Raw genomic sequence first — 19,912 nt, forward strand, 5'->3', positions numbered from 1 at the left:
GCATAATATCATAATTAAATAGCCGGTCTAAAAACAATATTAAAAATATTAGACATCCACTTGCATGTTATCGAGAACACTCAACGAGTCAACAACTCCCTTCTTTGTTGAGCAAAGCTCCCCTAACCTGCTCAACTATGCTTTCTAGGCCTCTTCTGCTCCATGTAACTAACTCATTTTTTAGAGGAATTTATCTTATGTCATATTATGATGGGGACGAGAAAACAGGATCTTGGAGCGTCAGGTCTGCTGCGCTGTTCCGAGATAAATAAATATTTTGAGGGGTAAATAAATAAATAATTAGGTCCATCAAAAAACAAAAGAATAATTTGGTCCATTCAGCCCACACTCTACCCCTCAAGCCCAGCCCGTGTAGAGCCCACACGCGGCGGAGGTGTCTGGCTGGGCCCATGAACCTTATCCCCTTCCGTCCGTCTTAAACCCAAACGTCCACTTCCCCCACCGCTCGCTTTCGCCTCTTCCGCCCCTCCTCCTGCGCACCCGCCCGCCGGCAGGCATGCTCGCCGTCTCGCCCCCTCCCCGTCTCCCTCTCCGCCTCCCAGTCCGCCCCCTCCTCGCTTTCTCTCTCCCATCCCCTCGCCGCCTCTGCCGCTCCAACCGCGGCCGCCTCCGCGGCGGTCCCCGCCGTCTCTGCCGCCTCCGCGCGGACTCCGCGGCCGGGCGGCGCGCGGGCATCGTGATCGACGTCGACGAGGTGGGTGAGATCGGCGACCGGGACCTCCCCGTGGACGTGTCGTTCGCGCGGAGGCTTCCGCCCGCGCTCACTGTCGGCGACGGCCTCGGCGCGCTGCGGCGGGCCGCCGATGAGCTCAAGGCCAGCCCGCCTGCTGGCGCCACGAGCGGCGTGATCAGGTTCGAGGTAAGCTGTGGGAATCATCGCGACTCTTTCGTGGCGTTATTAATAGGATACGTGGTGAAGACTGAAGTGTAGCGGGTGCAGTTTTGACTGGTGATGACTGATGGCGTCTGCGTGTGGGGAGCACTTGCGGAACTTTGGGTGCTCGCTTTGTAGTTGCGATGATCCTATCCTTGTTTCATTTCCATCACATCTGTTCAAATTTGATTGACGCCGTTGGGCAAAGCTAGAATTAAGTTTGGGAGAAAACAACGGTTAGATCACTCGCTGCTGGTCAATTCGTTCTGTTAGCATGCAAACTATCTCCCTCCCAATTTGCTATTGCGTGATCCGATTATTAGTCACCATGATTTGAAGTGGATGATATTATCATTTAAGTTTAATGCGATGGAATTCTATTATGGATTCAGTGTCTCCTTTGGTGTTATGGACTTATGCCAAATGCAGCCTTTGGGTTTGCTCTGAAACTTGCTCTTAGTTTCCCCTTAGGGTTCAACGAGACTTCATCCTACATTCTTTAGTTTAATATTTACTCAAATTTGTGCAGCCAGAGCACTGTTTGCTGTTGGCATAGTCGCATGGAAATGTGCAACATATACATTTGTCTAGACAAATTACTCACCTAATGAATTCAGCATGAATTTGTTCATCCCTTGAAGTCCAAGAAACATTGGAAGATGATTAAAGCCAACATGCAATGGTGCAGGTACTTGTTCCACCCAGTACAAAGGCACTCAACTGGTGCTCTCAGTTTAGAGGATCATCCTTGTTTCCTCAGTTTTATTTATCGAGGAAGCTAACCTCTGGTCCATCATCTCAACTTGAAATATGTGGCATTGGTTCTGCAATTTGTTTGCACGGTTCCTACCCAGTAAAAAATGGATTTGATTTAGTATTGAGGTGAGGTTCCACCCCCCCCCCCCCCCCCCCCCTCCCTCTCACCCTTTCTCTGACTTATGCACACACATTCCTAACAAAATTAGGACTTACTTTCCCTGCAGATATATTTCTTCTGATTCACACTTGATAAGGGCTTATGGATTTGTAGGCATGAAATATGACAAGGAATCGTCATCCATAGAGGAGAAACTTGGCTCATATTACCTCTTCATCCCTCAGGTAAGAACTAAGTATTGTGATAAGCTTTTGTGCAATATGAACTCAATGTAGAAGTCATTTTATATTCAGATCTCAAGTTTCATGTATTATCTTTGTTTTTTTTAACTTCACTTGATCCTGATGGCTCACATGGTCACATTGATCCAAAGCTTAAACACTTAGGGTTCCCTTTCCGTTTTTAGTTTTTCAGTTGCCCTCAAAGTAATCTGTTGTGTGCAAGATGATTCCTTGTTTGAGGCGTGAAGCAACACTATATTTAGTTCTTACATGCATCAATGGTGTGATTGCACCGATATCGACAGTGCAGACCTTATTTTATGTAAAAGGAAAAAAAAATACTGAAAGTTGTGGCTGAAGCATTTTTCAAATGAATGCAATGTTTGCTGACCAGCATTGCCCGATGGACCAAGTGTTTAGCTTAGCGAGCCTGACTTGGTCCCTCAGCAAGTTGGTGAATGGAAATGTCTGGCTGAGTATTATGGCCATAACATTACACGATTTATAATTTTCTTGTCATATAATTTTACACCTCAATATTCATTTGAGTATTACTTGTGCAAAAGCAATGCTACTAAGAGAGTCCAAAGTGGAAATTAGTTTTGTCGAGGGATGAGGAAAATTGTTGGATAGTTCCTTTTTTTTCTATTTCATTTCTGCAAACTAGTCGTGTTGCAATCTATACTAACTCACAATTGTTTCTCAGTTATTGTTTGCAGGCATCATGTACATATTTGACTTTCTAGCATTTGTGATTCTCAGCAACATTTATCTTACAGGTTGAGCTGAGCGAGTTTGATAGTTGTTCCATTTTATCATCAACTATGATTTGGGATGATTCTGTTTCTCACACATTTGAGGATGCAGTTTCTTTGTTTGAATCTTGCTTTGATCAGGTATGTGTAATTCTTCAGGTTTTTCAACTTATTGCTGAATAATTTTCATTTTTCCTCCTCTTATATCTTGCTTATTTATCGCCTGTTTTTTAACTTCTCCCTCTTTAATTTTTTTATATAATCTGATCGAGTTTACAAAGGCTCGGATATGTAATGTACGAGACCTCACTGTGTATGCACTATTATGCTTCTGTAACATCTGACATAATAAAAAAGCTTATTTACTTTGCCGGCCTTTGACCCTTTTAGGTCATCTCAATAAATACGCTTGCTTATTTGTTTGTTTTTTATATTTTACCAACAGATACAAAATAGCTATGATCCTTTGGATAGCATTTGTCACAAAGGTTTGGTACCAAGTTACATTTCTGGAGATGCACATTTGTCAGAGACTGGGAATCCTCAGTTGGTAATATTTCTGCCTTGGATTGTGCATACTATGTTTGAGAAAAGTATGCTCTACTAATTCAAAACATGGAAACTTGCGCGGGGTAATGGTGGTAGGTGGGTGGGTAGGTGGTGGTTGGGGGGTGATCTTCCTATTACCCTCTGACACTGGCTGTTAATTTCAATTTTGTTGGATCCACCTTAACAGGTGTATTTGGATACAGAACTGCTCGCCACAATAGAAGCAAAAGGTATCCCCTTAACCTTGGTAAGTTTCCTGGAGCATTATACAGCTCTGTGATTTTGGTTGATTTTTTATAAAACAATTCTGCCCATTGAAGAATTTCATGCTTCTTACAAAAGATACTCCCTTCGTTTCTTTTTATAAGGCATAATAGGATTTGAAAAAGTTTTTAGAACTGTATTTTGGTCATCACTTCCTCTTTCATATCATGCACATAATTTGACTAATTTTTAGTTAAAATTTTATGGAGTTTGGCCTTTTCAAATCCTAAAATTTTATCGAGTTTGACCTTTTCAAATCCTATACGTTCTATAAAAAGAAACATAGGTATTTTATTAGTTGATATTTTGTCTTTGTCATGGTATAATTTTACCACATTAATTTGGAGAGTGAGTGAAGTTTTCTTTTAGTCCCTTAAATTTTGTTTGCAGTTTGAAAGTAAACCTTCTATAAAAGGGTCTGCCAGACCCTGTAAATCTCTGAGTCATTAAACTGGTGGGGATGACTAACATGTTGGTGCCACCTGGCAGTTGGGAGCTGAAAACTTCATGGTTAAAATGGACCTAACATCAAAATTGAAGGACAAAGAAACATTTTTTTGTTAATTTTCCTTCTTTTCTGAAGGTCTGTAGTTTATGTTCTTTGTTATGTGTTCCATCGAATTATATCCCTGATCACTTCTGGCATTTATTCTTTTGCAGGACAAGTTTTTGTCTTCTGATCAGTCATTTGTTAGATTTTCACCAGAGTTCCTCTTTTGTTCAAACATGGTATGATTATACCTAGGTATCTTTAGCTGCATATGGCCAACAATTCATTATTCAAAAACAGACCCTTGGTATATTAGGCTTTTCTACAATCTACAGCACTTACCAATTCAGAAAAAAAAATGGACACAATTACACATAAAAGGTATATGATTATAGTTGCAATGCAAAAACTATGGTTAGATTATGAAAGATCAAACAAGTTCGTCGCTCTATAACCATAACTAATAATATTCCTATTATTTATAGGAGTTATGCTTGCAACAAAATGAGACAGAATCTTTCATCAAGCACTGCTCTAACATAAATTTGGCATGGGCATCCCTTCTAGTTGAAGAATGTGTTAGACTTGGTTTCACGGTAAGATTGACCAACTCAAAGCCTTTAGCATGTCTAGAATGCTTCTGATCCACTTTGCTTTAGTACTTCTGTATAGCTCCAGGGTCGAGATCATCCCCCCTTGCACTTTCTGCTACATGCCATCCTTTGACAACATGCATATCATGTTACGATGAACGGTCACTTGGATTTCATGCTCTTGGCTATGGGAGAGGTTCTAGGAAGCCAGCAGTAGTAATCACATCGTCAGGAACCGCTGTATCAAATCTTCTTCCTTCAGTGAGTGGCAAATTTCTCTTTCTTAAAAGTGCCCCATTTCCTTATTCCATTATTGTGAGATACGATCGTTTTTCTGTATCATATCCAGCAAGTTTGCATAGTGTAGTGCTTCTGAATAGCTTTATATGAAATTATAAAATGGGAATCCCATAAAATATGATCTGGATGTGTTAGTAGATGAGTTCTTTATAAATCAAAGAGAAACATTTTCTAGACTGCTTAATCGAGTTGCACTGGGCCGCATGTAGGTGGTTGAGGCAAGTCAAGATTTCGTACCAATTATATTACTCACAGCTGATCGTCCTCCTGAGTTGCATGATGCTGGAGCTAACCAAGCCATCAATCAGGTACCGGTGATTACATAGATTCTAAAATACAAATTTCTTGAGAACAGTTCCTATTCTGTATGAGTTTTGCACATTACTCTAGAATTTGAATTACCTTTCTTATTGCGCATAAACATTGGGTATGTTGTTCTCTTAACAATTATCATGTGAATAAGTTATAGACCAAGTGAGCCTTAAGATTTATTATACCCCCACATAATAAACACCAATACATAATACATAAACTTGCACTTGTTAGGATTGCAGGTTTGACACTTGATTTATTTCTCTTTGAGCCCATTGTGGTGCCATGCAAACTCGTTGGCAAAATGGCAAGTTCTATCCTTGTTCTTCAATGAAATTTGTGGACAGCCTATCTCAACAGTTTCATTTTCATTTTTCAGGTCAATCATTTTGGTACCTTTGTAAGATATTTTTTTAATCTCCCTCCGCCCAGTGACCAAATTCATGCAAGAATGGTTCTCACAACACTTGACTCAGCAGCCTACTATGCAATGCAAGTTCCACAAGGCCCAGTGCATTTAAATTGTGCTTTTAGAGAACCTCTAGATTACACTGATCGAGATTGGAATCTTGACTGTTTGAGAGGTTTGGATAAGTGGTTTACAAATAGTGAGCCGTATACCAGATACCTAATAATGAAAACGGTTTCTGCATTCGGTAATTATTCTTGCTCAGTAATGGAGCTTCTGCAGATCATAGAGAAGGCAGAACAAGGGCTTCTATTAGTTGGTGCTCTACATACAGATGATGACATGTGGGCCGTGGCTTTGCTAGCTAAGCACCTCTCCTGGCCAATTGCTACTGATATTCTGTCTGGACTAAGATTGCGGAAAGTAGTAAATTTGTTCCCACTGTTTGATAAGAGCATTTTGTTTATAGACCACATTGATCAAATTCTATTGTCTGATTCTGCTAAAAACTGGATAAGCCCAGATGTCATTGTTCAGGTTTTTCTCCTCATAACTCATGGATTCTATGTTTTTTCAGACCGTTCCCCTTTTGTTTCTTTTTTCATTATTATGTATGTATGCAGCATTTTTATTATGGCATAATGCGTTTAAGTTGGTACTGTTCGATTGGCAGATTGGTAGTCGTATTACTAGCAAACGAGTGGGAATGTTTCTCGAGACTTGCTCCCCATCTTCCTACATCTTGATTGATAGGCATCCATGCCGTCATGATCCATCACATGTTGTCACTCACAGAATACAAGCTAGTGTAGTGGAATTTGCTGCTAGTTTGTGCGGGCGTACTTTTCAAAGGAAGACAAGCAGATGGACAGATATTTTGATGGTTGCTAATTCAGTGGTATGATCTAGAACATGGTAGCTATCTTGTAATAACATAACAAAATGCCTTTGATCATGCGATGGATATGACAAGACTTCTCCATGTGTATATATAATTAACCTTTTCTGAACTTAGCCATTTGTTTCATTTCTTTAAGTCCACCAAGCTAGCACTTGTATACCTTTTTTACAATGGATAAAAGGGTTCACAGCTTATTGAAACTTCAAAGTAGCACTAGCAGTTTTTGGCATGTACCTTTTAGCTAACATTGACATAAGTGAATATTTTATTTCTTCTGAGTGAGATTTAAATGAAGTAACTTACCTGTTGCAGCCAATGTATTTGTGCCTTGAAACTTAACTATAGAGAAGCCTCTAGTTTTATATTGACCAGAGATTTGCGCTACTCTTTCCCTGGAAATAACTGACAAAACCTTTTGCCCCTTTTGCTATCAAGTGTTCTGACAACTGTTGCCTAACTCCAGGTTGCTCAGGAGATAATGTTTCAGATACATTCGAAATGGTCACTTACAGAACCATATGTTGCTCATGTAATTGGGGAGTCACTTTATGGTGATGCTATCATGTTTGTTGGGAACAGCATGGTCGTCCGAGACTTAGACATGTTTGGCAAGGGCTGGACTAATTACACTTCAAATGGAAATAGCCTGATGATGCATCATTTTCCGGAGTTTGTTGGCACATTAGTGGCTGGGAACAGAGGAGCAAGTGGCATTGATGGTTTGCTCAGCACAGCAATCGGATTTGCTGTTGGATCAAACAAGCATGTAGGTTGTTTCTTTAGTTAAACTTCATGCTCTAGTGAAAATATTCCTATTAGAGGCAACAAAAGATCTAGTCTGATTAAGTGAATATGTTCTTGTACATTTTCTATTTATCTTTGATGTGAGCTTAACTTATGGACATGTTTGTTCTCCTTGAAAAAGATGCCACACTTATCAATAGATGTTTGCTTAATCATTCACTTGAGGAATGAGGAATACAAGTACAACACAAAAACAAAGCAAAAGCAAACAAAACAGAAACTGGATAAGGCACACCGAAAAACAGCAGACCCCCACAACCTGTATGGCGCCAATAACAAATTGATCTCACAACTTTGACTCTGTATGTTCTCAGGTATTCTGCGTGGTTGGTGACATATCTTTTCTTCATGACACAAATGGATTGGCACTTCTCAACCAAAGGTTTGAAGTTCAAACCTTTCTCCGCACCTGTGACCTGTCTATGGACTCTTGACCGATGGTCCATTCCTATTAGTTTAAATTAGTGAAAGTCATAAAAATTATTGATATTCCTATTGCCGAAGCTACTCCTGTGTTGTCATGACATTGGATGGTAATATTCATTAGGGATAATGTTATTGATATTATTGAAGGGCACGGAGGAAACCTATGACGATAATTGTTGTGAACAATCATGGCGGTGCGATCTTCAGCCTTCTACCAATTGCGAAAAATACTTCACCACAAATTTTGAAGAAATTCTTCTACACAATGCATGACATATCAATTTCCAACCTCTGCGCTGCACACAGGTAACATCAATTGGTATTCAGTTCTTCTGCTTACGTGTCCTATCTGGTTGTAATGATTCATGCTGGCATTTTTTTCTTTTATTATGCCTGGAAGGCTGGAATTGTGTACTAGCTTCGGCCTGCCAAAGTTAACTATTACCATTATTTACCCCTGAAGCCCATATATAAACTAGCGACTCTGAAAGGTGTTTGAGATTGTTGGTTATGGAGTCTATTATGTATAATGAAATATTTTCTAGTACTGAGTTTTTTCTTCTCAGCACTCTTCACTACTTGTGTTGCAGGGTAAAGCATCTTCGAGTTCAAACAAAAGCAGAGCTTCATGATGCCTTGGTGAAATCTAAAGCGGAACAGATTGATTGTGTGGTAGAAGTAGACAATAGCATTGATAGCAATGCAGACTTTCATAGGTTCACATCTAAACTAAATTACTTTTTTACATTATTTTATAATGTTCTCTCCACCATTTACTTACGTTTCTACTAGTTCTGCAGAATTATGAGCGAGTTCTCTGCATATTCTACAACTCGGTATCTGGATTATCTTCTGGGAGATCCATGTTCTAAGAGTGAGTTAGATGCCATGCCTGTTTATACAATTCATGGAGCGGAATACATGCTGTACAGGTATATGCGGTGATCTATAATGATATATGTAATGCTTCCACCCCCACATCTACCACAATTTATCTTTTTGAAACATCATTTGAAAACAGGATCCAGCTTTCTGCACCACGTACTTCTGGGCTATCTGATGGCAGATTCTCTCATGAAGGGTTTATTCTGAAGCTTTGTATGGATGATAACATTGCAGGATTTGGTGAGGTTTGTCTTTAACACTTTTGTGATTTTTATTGTTTCTAGCATAGTGCATCTGTTATTAAGTTGCCTGTAATTGAAGCAGGGCTACAGATATGGGTATTTTGAAAGTTGAGGAAAGTCTACTGTTCTCAGATAGAAGAGGAAAGTATATGTACAACAGTATATATGGCTAATAATATGGTGACTAATATCTTGTACTGCACAAATAAATATTTTGGTATTAGGTTACCCTTTCCCAATTCAGATCTCCTTTAATAGTATAAATTACGGACTTGGTAGCGGTGCTCTTTTCACTCCTTCCCTCCTTACAGAAAAATTGTGTGCCAACATGTGAGCCACATCATCACCAAAAAACCGGAGCAAACCATTCTTTAGGAAAAACACAAACAAACTACATCTACCTGACTCAACCCACCTATCACATTATAATCATTTGTAGGTGGATGGAAATTTCCAATGTAGGCCAATGGGTGGCATTCAGACTGACTAGATTTAATTGGACAGAAGGATATCATCATTGAGCATTTTGCAAATAACACTCAATACGTTCAAAAATCATATACAAATTTTCTTTTCCTCGAGAGCTATGTATCCTAAAGGGGACACCCAACTCACACACCCAAAAAAGAGTTATGGATCAAATACGGCAAATAAAACAGGAAGGAATGACCAAATGACAGAAGATGGCTCAAGATTTATTGGATTTGGATCTGATGTGTCCAGATCTCATCCTGATATTCACATATGTGTTTGCATGGTAGCACCTAGCAATGGGTTTGTGTTACTAAATATGCTTCCTAGCAACTGTATTTCTGATTTTGCATGTGCAGAAAATTGTTAGGTATACATCAGAGGCATGTTCAAGAGTTTAGTTTTGCTCCACTTCTTTTTTTTTGAAAGCTTTTTGATCCACTTCTTGTAACAGGTTGCACCAATTGAAATTCATGAGGAGGATCTGTTGGATGTCGAAGAGCAACTTAGATTTCTTTTCCACAGGATGAAAGATTCTGAGCTAGATGTTATTCCTTTGCTGAGAGGGTCCTTTTCCAATTGGATATGGACAAGCCTAGGGATTCCTGTAAGAGAACTTTTCAAACTTGTTAGCACTTATTTCTTAAGAGATTAAAGTTTTCTCTTTTTTACTTCATCTCAGCCTTCTTCGATATTCCCAAGTGTTAAATGCGGATTGGAGATGGCCATTCTTAATTTACTTGCGTCACAACGGAAATGTGGATTGTCCAAATTTCTCGCTGGTTCCGACCCCTTAGTACGAGATCAGAACAGCTATGCCGGTATAGAGATCTGTGCACTAGTAGACTGCAATGGTACTCCAATGGAAGTAGCACTTGCTGTCGCCAAACTGGTTGCTGAAGGTTTTACCACAGTTAAACTGAAGGTAACTATTCATCTGGTTCTGTAATCATAACGCATGATAGTTAATGTTTTTATAGACTAGTTTTTGCTGATCAAGGTATGACATTTTCGTTTTCAAAATCTCTTTGCAAGGTTGGGCGTCGTGAAAGCCCTATTGAGGATGCAGCTGTTCTTCATAAAATAAGAGAAGTTGTAGGATACAAGATCAATATCCGTGTTGATGCAAATCAGAAATGGACATATGAACAGGCAGTTGAATTTGGATCTAGGGCTAAAAGCCTTCAATTGGAATACATTGAGGTACTATACCTTCTATTCATCAGCTCTGTATTAAAAACTCTGAAATATGCGAAACATGAAACTTGCCTACTTCTGCACCTTGTTGCTATAGTACTTGTTAGTTGGGGCTGGGATTCCTTCCATTTCCCACTAGGCATATTTTTATCTTGTTTTTTCTTGAGAATCTTCTTTTGTTTTTCTACTCTACAGGAACCAGTGAGCTCTTTAAATGATCTCATCAAGTTCTGTGGCAAGAGTGGCTTGCCTGTCGCACTAGATGAGACAATTGACAACCTTAAGGGGGATGTAATTCCTAAGCTTCATCAGTTTGTGCATCCAGGAATAGTTGCTCTTGTGAGAACTGAGAAAAACTTTGTGGGCTAGTTTTGAAGATTGCTTATTCTATTATATATCTGACCTTGCTTTAATTGCCATGCTCAGGTTATTAAACCCAGTGTTGTTGGAGGTTTTGAGAAGGCAGCTCACATAGCAAAATGGGCTCAGATGCACGATAAGATGGCTGTCATCAGTAGTGCGTATGAGAGTTCTGTAGGTTTGGCATCCTATATACAGTTAGCACATTATGTTGACCAACAAAACTCCGTAGTCTCCAGAATAAAGAACAAAGATACATGTGGGGTTGTCGCACATGGACTTGGAACATATCAATGGTTAAGGGAAGATGTATCAGAGCAGAAGTTAAATATCCATGCAACCCCACTTGGTGACGGGATCCGAGCTTCAGTAGAAGATGCCCGTGGTTATCTTCACCACTTAAACATTAACAACAATAAGATAGAAAGGACATATAATGATGAAAAACTGAGGTCATATTCTGTCCAAGTTGATGTGGACGATTGTTCTTATCTAGTCAAACTTCAAGAGGCTGGTGATCATATAAATGTAAGAATTCTTCTATATTATTGAAAATTCTTTTTCAGAGGGAACATGCCATGCATGTATTTCTTTTCTCTTGAAAATTCAGATGCTATATTCACTGTCATTGTTGTATAAGAATTTATTCTGTGCATTTGACCACTGACCATACAAGTGTAAGAATTCCTCAATTCTTGGTGTGCAGCCTCTTGGCACATGATCTGTGCCGAGGAACTATTAGTATCATGTTAAGAATAACGTGTAAGTTAATTGAAAAGGAGGTAGAATATCATGTTAAGAATTTGATACTTGATATATTGTTTTGTGCCTGCAGGAAAAGGTTGTTCTTTTACTTCATGGATTTCTTGGTACGAGTGACGATTGGGTTCCTATGATGAAAGCTCTCTCCCCCAGTGCACGGGTCATTGCAGTTGATCTTCCTGGTCATGGCGAGTCACAAGTGCTGCAGCATCATGTTGAAAATTCAGAAAAATTTCCTATTACAGTGCAATCTCTTGCAGATTTGTTGCTGAAGTTGATATCACAAATAACTGATGGTGAGGTGGTGGTGGTTGGCTATTCAATGGGTGCTAGGATTGCACTCCACATGGCGCTAAATCAAGTTCACTCGGTAACTTTCTCAATATTTATCTTTTCTGTGCACTTCTTTCTTATGCTGATTCTGAGCTGGTTATGCCAGAGTCCAAGACAGATTCGTGGAGCTGTGATCATATCAGGAAGTCCTGGATTGAGAGATGAAGAGAGTAGGAGACGTCGTATTGCTATTGATAAATCAAGAGCTAAGTTCCTGATGTCTTGTGGGCTCGAATGTTTTCTTGAAACATGGTACTCTGCAAGAATGTGGACCAGGTGAAGGAACTGACTTATTTGATTATTTCCTGTGCAAAGATGGAGATAAACTATACATTGTATCCTTAACATGTATATGACATTATTCTTTCTCCATTATGTGCCAGTCTACGAGAGCATCCAAAGTTCAATTCTCTAGTGAGGACACGCAATAAACACAAGGATATTAAAGCTCTAGCTAAGGTTCTTGCAGACTCAAGCGTAGGGAGACAAAGGTAAGATTACCTTCCTGTACTCTAGTAAATTTGCATCGACAGTGTTATGTGCCATCCTGTTTATAGCTGTACCAACTGTGTCAATGAGTTGGTACAGACATGTCAGACACTGATAATGAAATTGATAAGCAAATGGCCGGTTGTACTTTCCTAGTGGACATTATTCGTGTGATTCAGCCTTATGCAAGTTTCAATGTGTACCAGGTCCCTGTGGGAAGACTTGAAACACTTGAAGAGGCCTCTACTCATCGTTGCAGGTGAAAAGGACACAAAATTCAAAGGCATCTCACAGAGAATGTGCAGCGAGATAACACAGCACGGCGAACGCGGATCTGATGGTCGTGATGGAGACGAGCTCTGTGAGATGATCGTTATCCCAGATGCCGGGCACGCTGTGCATGTTGAGAACCCTCTTCCTTTGGTAAGGGCCGTGCGGAAGTTCTTACAAAAGCTGCACTGAGAACACCTGAACCACGCAGATGCAGGGGGAGTTCTTACAAAAGGGAGTCTTTAGGTTTGTTGGAGTTGTCCTCAGATGCAGGGGGAGTTCTTCGCTCTACATTGCAATTTGCCCGAGATAGTTGCCAATTTTTCTTCCAGAAAATGGCAGCTTTTTTTCGTGGGAGCCTGCATCTTGCATCTTATGGTCGTCAATGCAGCAACTTTTCCCGTCTGAGCCTTGGTTAATAGACAAAAACCCTCCATGGACTGACTTCCGTATGGTTCGTCAGTTCATGTGATGCAGTTAATCGGTGTAGCGTGTTCTTTGACGTGGGCCAGCTTTCTACTACGTTTACTACTGGCAGCTCTCAGCATGTTCACATCTGGAGTCAGTGTGTTCAACTATTCTACATCCGCCTTTGGGCAGCGGCTTTGGTCAAAGTTTTACTGAACTGCAGCGATTGATGACTTTTTGTGTAAATCTAAGCAGCTTGAGGTATACTACCTTCTATGAACGCAGTGTGTGACTGCTTGTTTTTCCTTGGTCTTGTTGGGATCCGGGAACCGGCCGACTGTCGATCCACTGGCTTCTGTGCGATTCCTGACTGTAAAAAAGTTTAAAATCTCCTGGGGGCGCGTGTTAGGAGCCTGGGATCTTGGTCCGTAACGACGCCGATGCGAGACCGGGCCTTTTATTAACTGAAGCCCCTGACTCCCTGCAGCCGCGGCACGTGACCAGATCGACGTGGTGATGGTGGGCTGCCGTGGTGCTTGCGCCGTGCGCGCTGCACCGTCTCGCCCGCGGCATAGGCAGGGCGCCCCAACAGGGAGAGCTCTACTCCCGAAGCCAGGCCACCAGCCACCCCGGCGGGGAGGCCGGCCACGCAGGACGCACAGCGCCCACACGTGGTGCGCCAGTGCGCGCACGTGCGGGGCTCGGCGCCGCACGGTGCAAAAGAACGCCTAGGGCTTGGTAAAGAACGCTCGGGCACCAGTACGGGCGGACGCAGATGTTTTATTACTTGTATAGTTGTGTACATACAGTAAGTGGTGTAAGAGATCTCGCGCGGGCTTGAGCTTTGACCGCCCGATCGATCTCGAGCTGACTACCAGCTAAAAAGGGCATTACCGCCTGCGTATAAAACGTCTGCAGATACATCTTCACCTCCCTCCTCTCCTCGTTCTCCTTGCGGCTAGCTTGATTTTGTAGTGGTCTTGTTCATACTAGCTTCATACAGAAACACTCACCGTGTAGCAGTGACAGTTCGCCATGGGTTGCAGAAGGGCCTCTTCGACCACTCTTCTCATGGTCATCTTGGCCGTCGTCTTCTTGCTCACACTTGACCGTCCCACTGTTGCTCATGCTCGCCACGGTGAGTGCTCCTGTCATCTTTGTACTGTTTGCTATGTGCATTTGAAGTTCGTGGCGTACATTGTGTTCGTCTTTCCTTATACCTTCCTGAACTTCCTCTCGCCTTGTGTTTGATCCAATTTGCTTCCTATTAATCCTTGCAGTGAGGAGCCCGTCCTTGTCGACCGGCGAGCATTTGTCTAGAAAGAAAGAAGGATTGCAGGGGACGAGGAACCACGGCGCGGAGCACAGCAAGAACACTTATGAAACCGTGCGGGTGGAGAAGGGATCAACGGGAGAAGCTGCAGGCGCGGCCGGAGCAAGCCTCGGCCGCCGCGGAGGAAACAGTAGTCCTGCTGCGTCTGCCGAGAAGGTTGTGGCTGCGCCCCACGGGCCCAGGCCTCACCCTAAGAAACACAACTAAGCTTTAGGTCTCCGTTCAAGTATCGCTCTGTACCTATTTCTTGTAGCCTATTATTAGTGTTTCTTTTTTTCCTTTTTTGTTCAGTCTCTACAGGTGAAGATAGCATAGGACGGATCAAACTCCATAGATGATAGCAGTGTACTAGTAGGTTGAGTCGTTTGTCATCACTGAGAAGTTAAGGGTTGGCTGTTTGGTTTCAGGCCTACCACACCACACCGCGCCGCCGGTGCGGCGCCGTAGGCCAGAAAGCAAACACGCCTTTAATCTTGATAGATATTCTCATCTCGTATAGAAGTACGCCCTGATGCTTGTTTTGAGTTGCGTCACTCATGCGCCCAACCTTCAGTACGTAGTTCAACCGTGCTCTTTCAAATATGGCTGTGCCTTTTAACTTTTTTTTCCCTCTTTTGTTTTGGAAGAAGTTAGCCTTGATAGCAGCTAGATATTTTCATCTTGTATAGAACAGCGCACTGATGTGCTTATTTTGAGTTAAGTCGCTACGCGCTGATGAACTCAACCCCGGCTCAATAGTTCAATCACTTGGTTTCACAGGCGGACCCAGGGCCCGGCCACCCTGGGCATTGGCCCGGGCTCCATCGCCTATTGCAATGCCTGGTAAGATTTAAGAAGCTGGATAATGCTAGCAAATCATAACGGCAAAAGTATGTATAAAGTTCTTATGTGCTTTGGCCACCACTGGAGAGAAGTAAGGCAAGGCAACTAGCTTGGTACGTGTGTTCAAATAAAACACTAGAGATCACCGAAGGACCCAGGGCTTGGCCACCCTGGGCACTGGCCCGGGCTCCGTCGCCCGTCGCCATGCCCGTCTCGAGCTTAGCCCAGGCTTCTTTCGATCCCTTGGCGCTGGGTCCGCCACTGCTTGGTTTGGCTGTGTTGAACCAAGTCACTATGCATCCAATAACATAATCACCCGCCAAGTCACCCCGGCCGAGAGCTTACATACATGTTGGGCGCAGCTTATTTCTCAGCTTCTTCATTGGTGTGACAAACGGCACGACTCTGTTTATTTACTCCCTCCAGTCTTCAAAAACTTGTTGCTTTTGGCAGTGATATAGTCACCAAGCAAGACACTGTTTTGAACAGGGTTAATAGTTTAAACATATTCAAAGTATATTGAAGGCGTATCTAGCCATACCGTTTTCAAAAGTTATCCAAACATTATAAGCTAGTGCAGAATCCAAGAATACTAATAAATAAGAACAGAAAGAACATGCGAAAAGATCAAGCTACGGCCAAACAGTTGCCTAAGCCATGGGGAACCACAGGCAATGCAAGATGCAGGGGGAGAAAAAGGGAAAAAAATACAATAGGAAAAGAGCTGGTAAGATGTGCCTGTTCTTGTCATGTGGAAAGCCCAGTAGCCCACAAATAAAAATCAAGCTCTTTCTCGAGCTACCGTGTACAGCACCGTTCGCCGTTCTGAGATCGAGACATGTATAGCCGTACCAGGGCCTGACAATTGACACCAGCACGTCTCCAAACCTCTCCTTGGTTTCTTACGGGCCATTTCGAGATCCATCTCGTCAGACAAAATCGACCGTAGGTTTGAGACGGTGCCGTGTCGGACGACTGTCTCGGTGACAGTGCGACAGTGTCTGTAGGCGCGGGGACAAATCCTTGCACCTTTTCCTTGGAAGGGAAGGAGGGGAACATTTCTGAGTTTGACTCGCTGTGTTGAACTACAAGTCAACATGCGTCGCCGCGTGCTCATTAAGAGGTAAAGTTTCATGGAGCTACAAAACACCAACCGGAGGGGTTTGGCACATTGGCAAAGTAAAATTAGGGTGCCTCATGACACATGTTCCGGGCCTCTGCCAGCACGGCCCACGTACCTCATGCTTAAGGCCTTTTCTGCTCAACTAGGTAATAGCCCGCACATTGCTACGGGCATAAAGTTAAAATAAAATAGCAGTTATTTCAAAAAATGCAAATAATCATGTTAATTTTAGGTCACATTTGGACCTTTAAACTTAACCCAAAGTTGGTCAAATTGAAATAAAGCCGGCCCTCTAAAAAAGTTGGTCATATTTGCATAACTTTAAGGCTTCAAACCTATCAAATGTTTGAGTTTTGAACCAAACTATTTTAGTAGAACTTCTAGGCTTATGATCGAACTACAACTTTATTATGGGGTGGAGTAGTTGGTTATGCAGGAAAATTTAGAGATTTTTGCTGATAGAGCATTGACGGTTCAGTGTCGTGCGTGCTTAACCAAATCGCTTATAGCTGATGTGCCATGGCCGACCGATATCAGACGTCGCCACAACCACAGCCACGTGCGAGATGCATTTGCGGCTATAGTTGGCCATTCGGGCAGCCCACACGGCACGGCCTGGGCCCAACTCAGGCCAGCACGATTAGGCCCGATTAATTATTCATGCCGGGCTGTGTCAGCCCACGTGCTGAGGCCTCGGTCTAGGCACGGCACGAAGACCTGTTAGCCGGGCCAGGCCGGCCCGATATCCTAAACGCGCTATGCGTGCCGGGCCGACCCATGAGTCCATGTAGCCATGAACTTTCTTTTTTAATCTAGAATTGCCTCAAATTTCAAATTTGATAAGAAATTTATTGAAATATTAACATATTCTCAAATTCAAACACTTTCATTCACACATTCAAACATACATATACACTAGACTCCCGGACTCCCGGCCTTAGCACGCCTTCCATGCTCGGGCCGGCCCACATGCTTGGTCGGGCCGAGGCTTAATCGTGCCATGACGGGCTGGCCCACGTGCCGAGGCGTCGGCCCAGGCATAGCACAAAACCCATGCCAGGCCGGTCCGAGCCCAATTAACTTCGTGCCGAACCAAAAAATCAGGTCGTGAGCCAGCCAACGGGCCTCGGGCCGGATAGAAAACTATATGTGTGGCTCCTCCACTTTTTTTCGAGCAACTACCGATCTATCAAATATAAATCCCTACTTTTTCTTGCAAGGATCTCTCATCCACAATCTAATTATTTATACTCTCTCTGTATCGAAATATTTATCGATATTGATTTTTTCTTATAACTTTGACCATTCTTCTTATTTACCCAAAGTAACTAAGCATGGCCATGGCGCAATCTTTGTGCAAGGCGTGGACCAGACTCCATCATGGACAGTGACATAGCGGAGGCCAATGGTGTGGGAGGCCATGGCCCATGGGCGGTGGTGTTTGACTTTGGGGCCAATTTTGGAGAAGGGTGAACTGGTAGCGATAGGTAAATGACGTAGGCGAGATTTGTTTGAGAGCGAACGGAAGGGAGTGACGTGATGTGTGGCTTTAGGGAAAAAATATGTTTCCAGAAACAATTTGATAATAATATGAAAAAATTAGTTGTGAGTGCGCTTAGCAGTCACAACTGCTCCATCCGTTTTAAAATGTAAGTTATTTTAACTTTTCTAAATTTATATATTTTGCTATACCCCTAGCCATATATTATATCTAGATACATAGCAAATACTATGAATCTAAAAATCCCAAAACGATCTACATTTTGGAACGGACATAGTATTTTTTGCAAAATTTGATGTAATATTGGATGTATTTTTTCCACTATTAATGCAATTTCGGTCTTGTTTGGAGAAAAAAGAAATTATTCTGTCCACTTCACTTTAGCTTGCCCTGACAGGGATGGAATCGGAAATAAAGTCAAGACAATAAGATAAGCTTTCTTTAATCAGCCAGATTATATGACCTGGCCTATCTTATTATATATGCACGCAATATTAAAACGGACTCAAACAAGGCTACACATGAAAAGATATTTCAATTTCAAGCACTACATTCTGGATTTTGTCTCGTTTTTCTTCGATTCCATGTGAGAAGTCCGCTGCCATCTTGATTTTCTTCTCATCAGATTAGATGCTCGGGCTGTGGAGAGGTAGAGGACCGGAAGGAGGGGCGCGCTAGGATTTGGATTTGGAAGTAGGGGCGTCGGGCTCGGTTGCTGTTGTTGCCTCTTGCCTCGAACTCGCCCCCAGCCTCCTGGCACCATCCATTGCGCCGCCCGCCGGTCTCCTCACTCACATGGCGGCGCACCACCGGCCCCGGCTACTTCGCCTCCGCCGCCGCCGCCACTCCCTCCGGATGTTGGGCTCTGAAGCGTCATCCGCGGCGCCGGACGAGAGCTCCCAACCTCTTCCCTGGCAGTGAGCACGGCGCGTCCCTTCCCCTCTTATCTCCTCTGATTCCTGATGATCCAAAAATCAGATTTTTTTTTCCTTTTGCCGGTTTTGGTTATGTGCCTGGAGATTCGTAGAGGAAAGAGGAGCTGCTGCTCGTGGGGGAGAAGATGGTGACGAGCTGCCGGCTGGCGGTGGTGGAAGAGGAACGAATGTGGGATGCCCAGAGCGGAGCAGATGGCATGGGAGGAATGTTCTGCTGCCGGCAGAGCCACGTAGCAGAGAAGAGAAGAATCACCCTGTCCTCCTGCTATGTATGCTTGCGAATATCACTTCTTTTTTATTACCTTGGGAATATCACTTGGGCTTAGCAGTAAGTACGGTACCAAGGGTGTTCGTTTCCTGAGGCCTAAAGTTTAGAGAAGTCACGTCAAAGAGAATCTTATCATTTAGAAGTATTAAATAAAGTTTAATTATAAAACTAATTTCAGAACCCAGTGCTAATTCGCGAGACGAATCTAATGAGGTATATTAGTCCATTATTAGCGGATGATTACTGTAGCATCACTGTAGCAAATTATGGATTAATTAGGCTCATTAAATTTGTCTCGCGAATTAGCACCCAGCTGTGCAAAAAGTTTTATAAACAGATTTTATTTAATACTTCTGAATAGCAAGATTCTTTTTGATGTAATGGGTCTAAAGTTTAGAGGGTAGGAAACGAACGGGCCCAAATACACGAACGGGAATGTAAAGTGGTTGCCTGTACGTCTTCTTCCATCAGAAGCCTCGTCCGGATCGGACTTGAGGCCGATTCGTCGCAGGCTCCTGTTTCGTACCGTACTCCAGCCGGATTTTTCTTCGCCTCTACGGCTCGTATCAAGATTCACTCTGTCAGACGAAATCCAACGGTTTTTATGGCACTGCTGCGGATGGTGCGGTACAGCCAGCCTCTCGACCGATGGCAATGCGACCGTGGCAGCACGTACGGTACGGTAGGACCCGTACACGCCGATGGGGGGCAGCCACG

At 42.7% G+C, this 19,912-nt stretch overlaps 2 protein-coding genes and 1 long non-coding RNA gene across 9 annotated transcripts; all 3 read left to right on the forward strand.

The window, feature by feature from the left end:
• Positions 1-471: 471 nt before the first annotated feature.
• On the forward strand, positions 472-13,493 carry LOC112893416 (protein PHYLLO, chloroplastic). Of its 7 annotated transcripts, none has more exons than XM_025960741.1 (27): positions 472-880; positions 1,584-1,777; positions 1,879-1,996; positions 2,773-2,889; positions 3,194-3,298; positions 3,485-3,544; positions 4,222-4,290; positions 4,537-4,647; positions 4,711-4,905; positions 5,154-5,252; positions 5,636-6,202; positions 6,339-6,563; positions 7,030-7,332; positions 7,685-7,752; positions 7,944-8,102; positions 8,387-8,512; positions 8,597-8,728; positions 8,818-8,926; positions 9,849-10,001; positions 10,077-10,319; positions 10,430-10,597; positions 10,787-10,930; positions 11,018-11,479; positions 11,787-12,083; positions 12,165-12,322; positions 12,430-12,537; positions 12,742-13,493. In XM_025960741.1, exons 1-27 carry the CDS (start codon positions 518-520, stop codon positions 12,995-12,997), a joined length of 5,109 nt encoding a protein of 1,702 aa, XP_025816526.1. In that variant the 5' UTR covers positions 472-517; the 3' UTR covers positions 12,998-13,493. The 7 variants fall into 7 exon arrangements, with proteins under 7 accessions (XP_025816526.1, XP_025816516.1, XP_025816532.1 ...); XM_025960740.1 differs by having other exon boundaries at positions 473-880; positions 12,153-12,322; XM_025960731.1 differs by having other exon boundaries at positions 11,787-12,322.
• A 167-nt stretch (positions 13,494-13,660) lies between these two features.
• LOC112893479 lies at positions 13,661-15,067 on the forward strand. The gene is made up of 2 exons (XM_025960845.1): positions 13,661-14,351; positions 14,494-15,067. Exons 1-2 carry the CDS (start codon positions 14,249-14,251, stop codon positions 14,751-14,753), a joined length of 363 nt encoding a protein of 120 aa, XP_025816630.1. The 5' UTR covers positions 13,661-14,248; the 3' UTR covers positions 14,754-15,067.
• A 3,705-nt stretch (positions 15,068-18,772) lies between these two features.
• Positions 18,773-19,242, forward strand: LOC112893488. Its single transcript, XR_003228826.1, has 2 exons — positions 18,773-18,909; positions 19,012-19,242. It is a non-coding gene; the product is annotated as an uncharacterized LOC112893488 (long non-coding RNA).
• Positions 19,243-19,912: the final 670 nt, after the last annotated feature.

This window comes from Panicum hallii, chromosome 1 (genome assembly GCF_002211085.1).
Source record: "Panicum hallii strain FIL2 chromosome 1, PHallii_v3.1, whole genome shotgun sequence".
In the NCBI taxonomy this organism is placed as follows: domain Eukaryota; kingdom Viridiplantae; phylum Streptophyta; class Magnoliopsida; order Poales; family Poaceae; genus Panicum; species Panicum hallii.

What these genes read in the sequence shown, in the direction of transcription:
- LOC112893416 (XM_025960731.1), top strand. Translation starts at nt 518, where the DNA reads ATGCTCGCCGTCTCGCCCCCTCCCCGTCTCCCTCTCCGCCTCCCAGTC. An exon ending in GCGGCGTGATCAGGTTCGAG is followed by an intron (nt 881 to 1,583) that starts GTAAGCTGTGGG and finishes GCAATGGTGCAG; the next exon opens with GTACTTGTTCCACCCAGTAC. An exon ending in AGACTGGGAATCCTCAGTTG is followed by an intron (nt 3,299 to 3,484) that starts GTAATATTTCTG and finishes CCACCTTAACAG; the next exon opens with GTGTATTTGGATACAGAACT.
- LOC112893479 (XM_025960845.1), top strand. Translation starts at nt 14,249, where the DNA reads ATGGGTTGCAGAAGGGCCTCTTCGACCACTCTTCTCATGGTCATCTTG. An exon ending in TGTTGCTCATGCTCGCCACG is followed by an intron (nt 14,352 to 14,493) that starts GTGAGTGCTCCT and finishes TAATCCTTGCAG; the next exon opens with TGAGGAGCCCGTCCTTGTCG.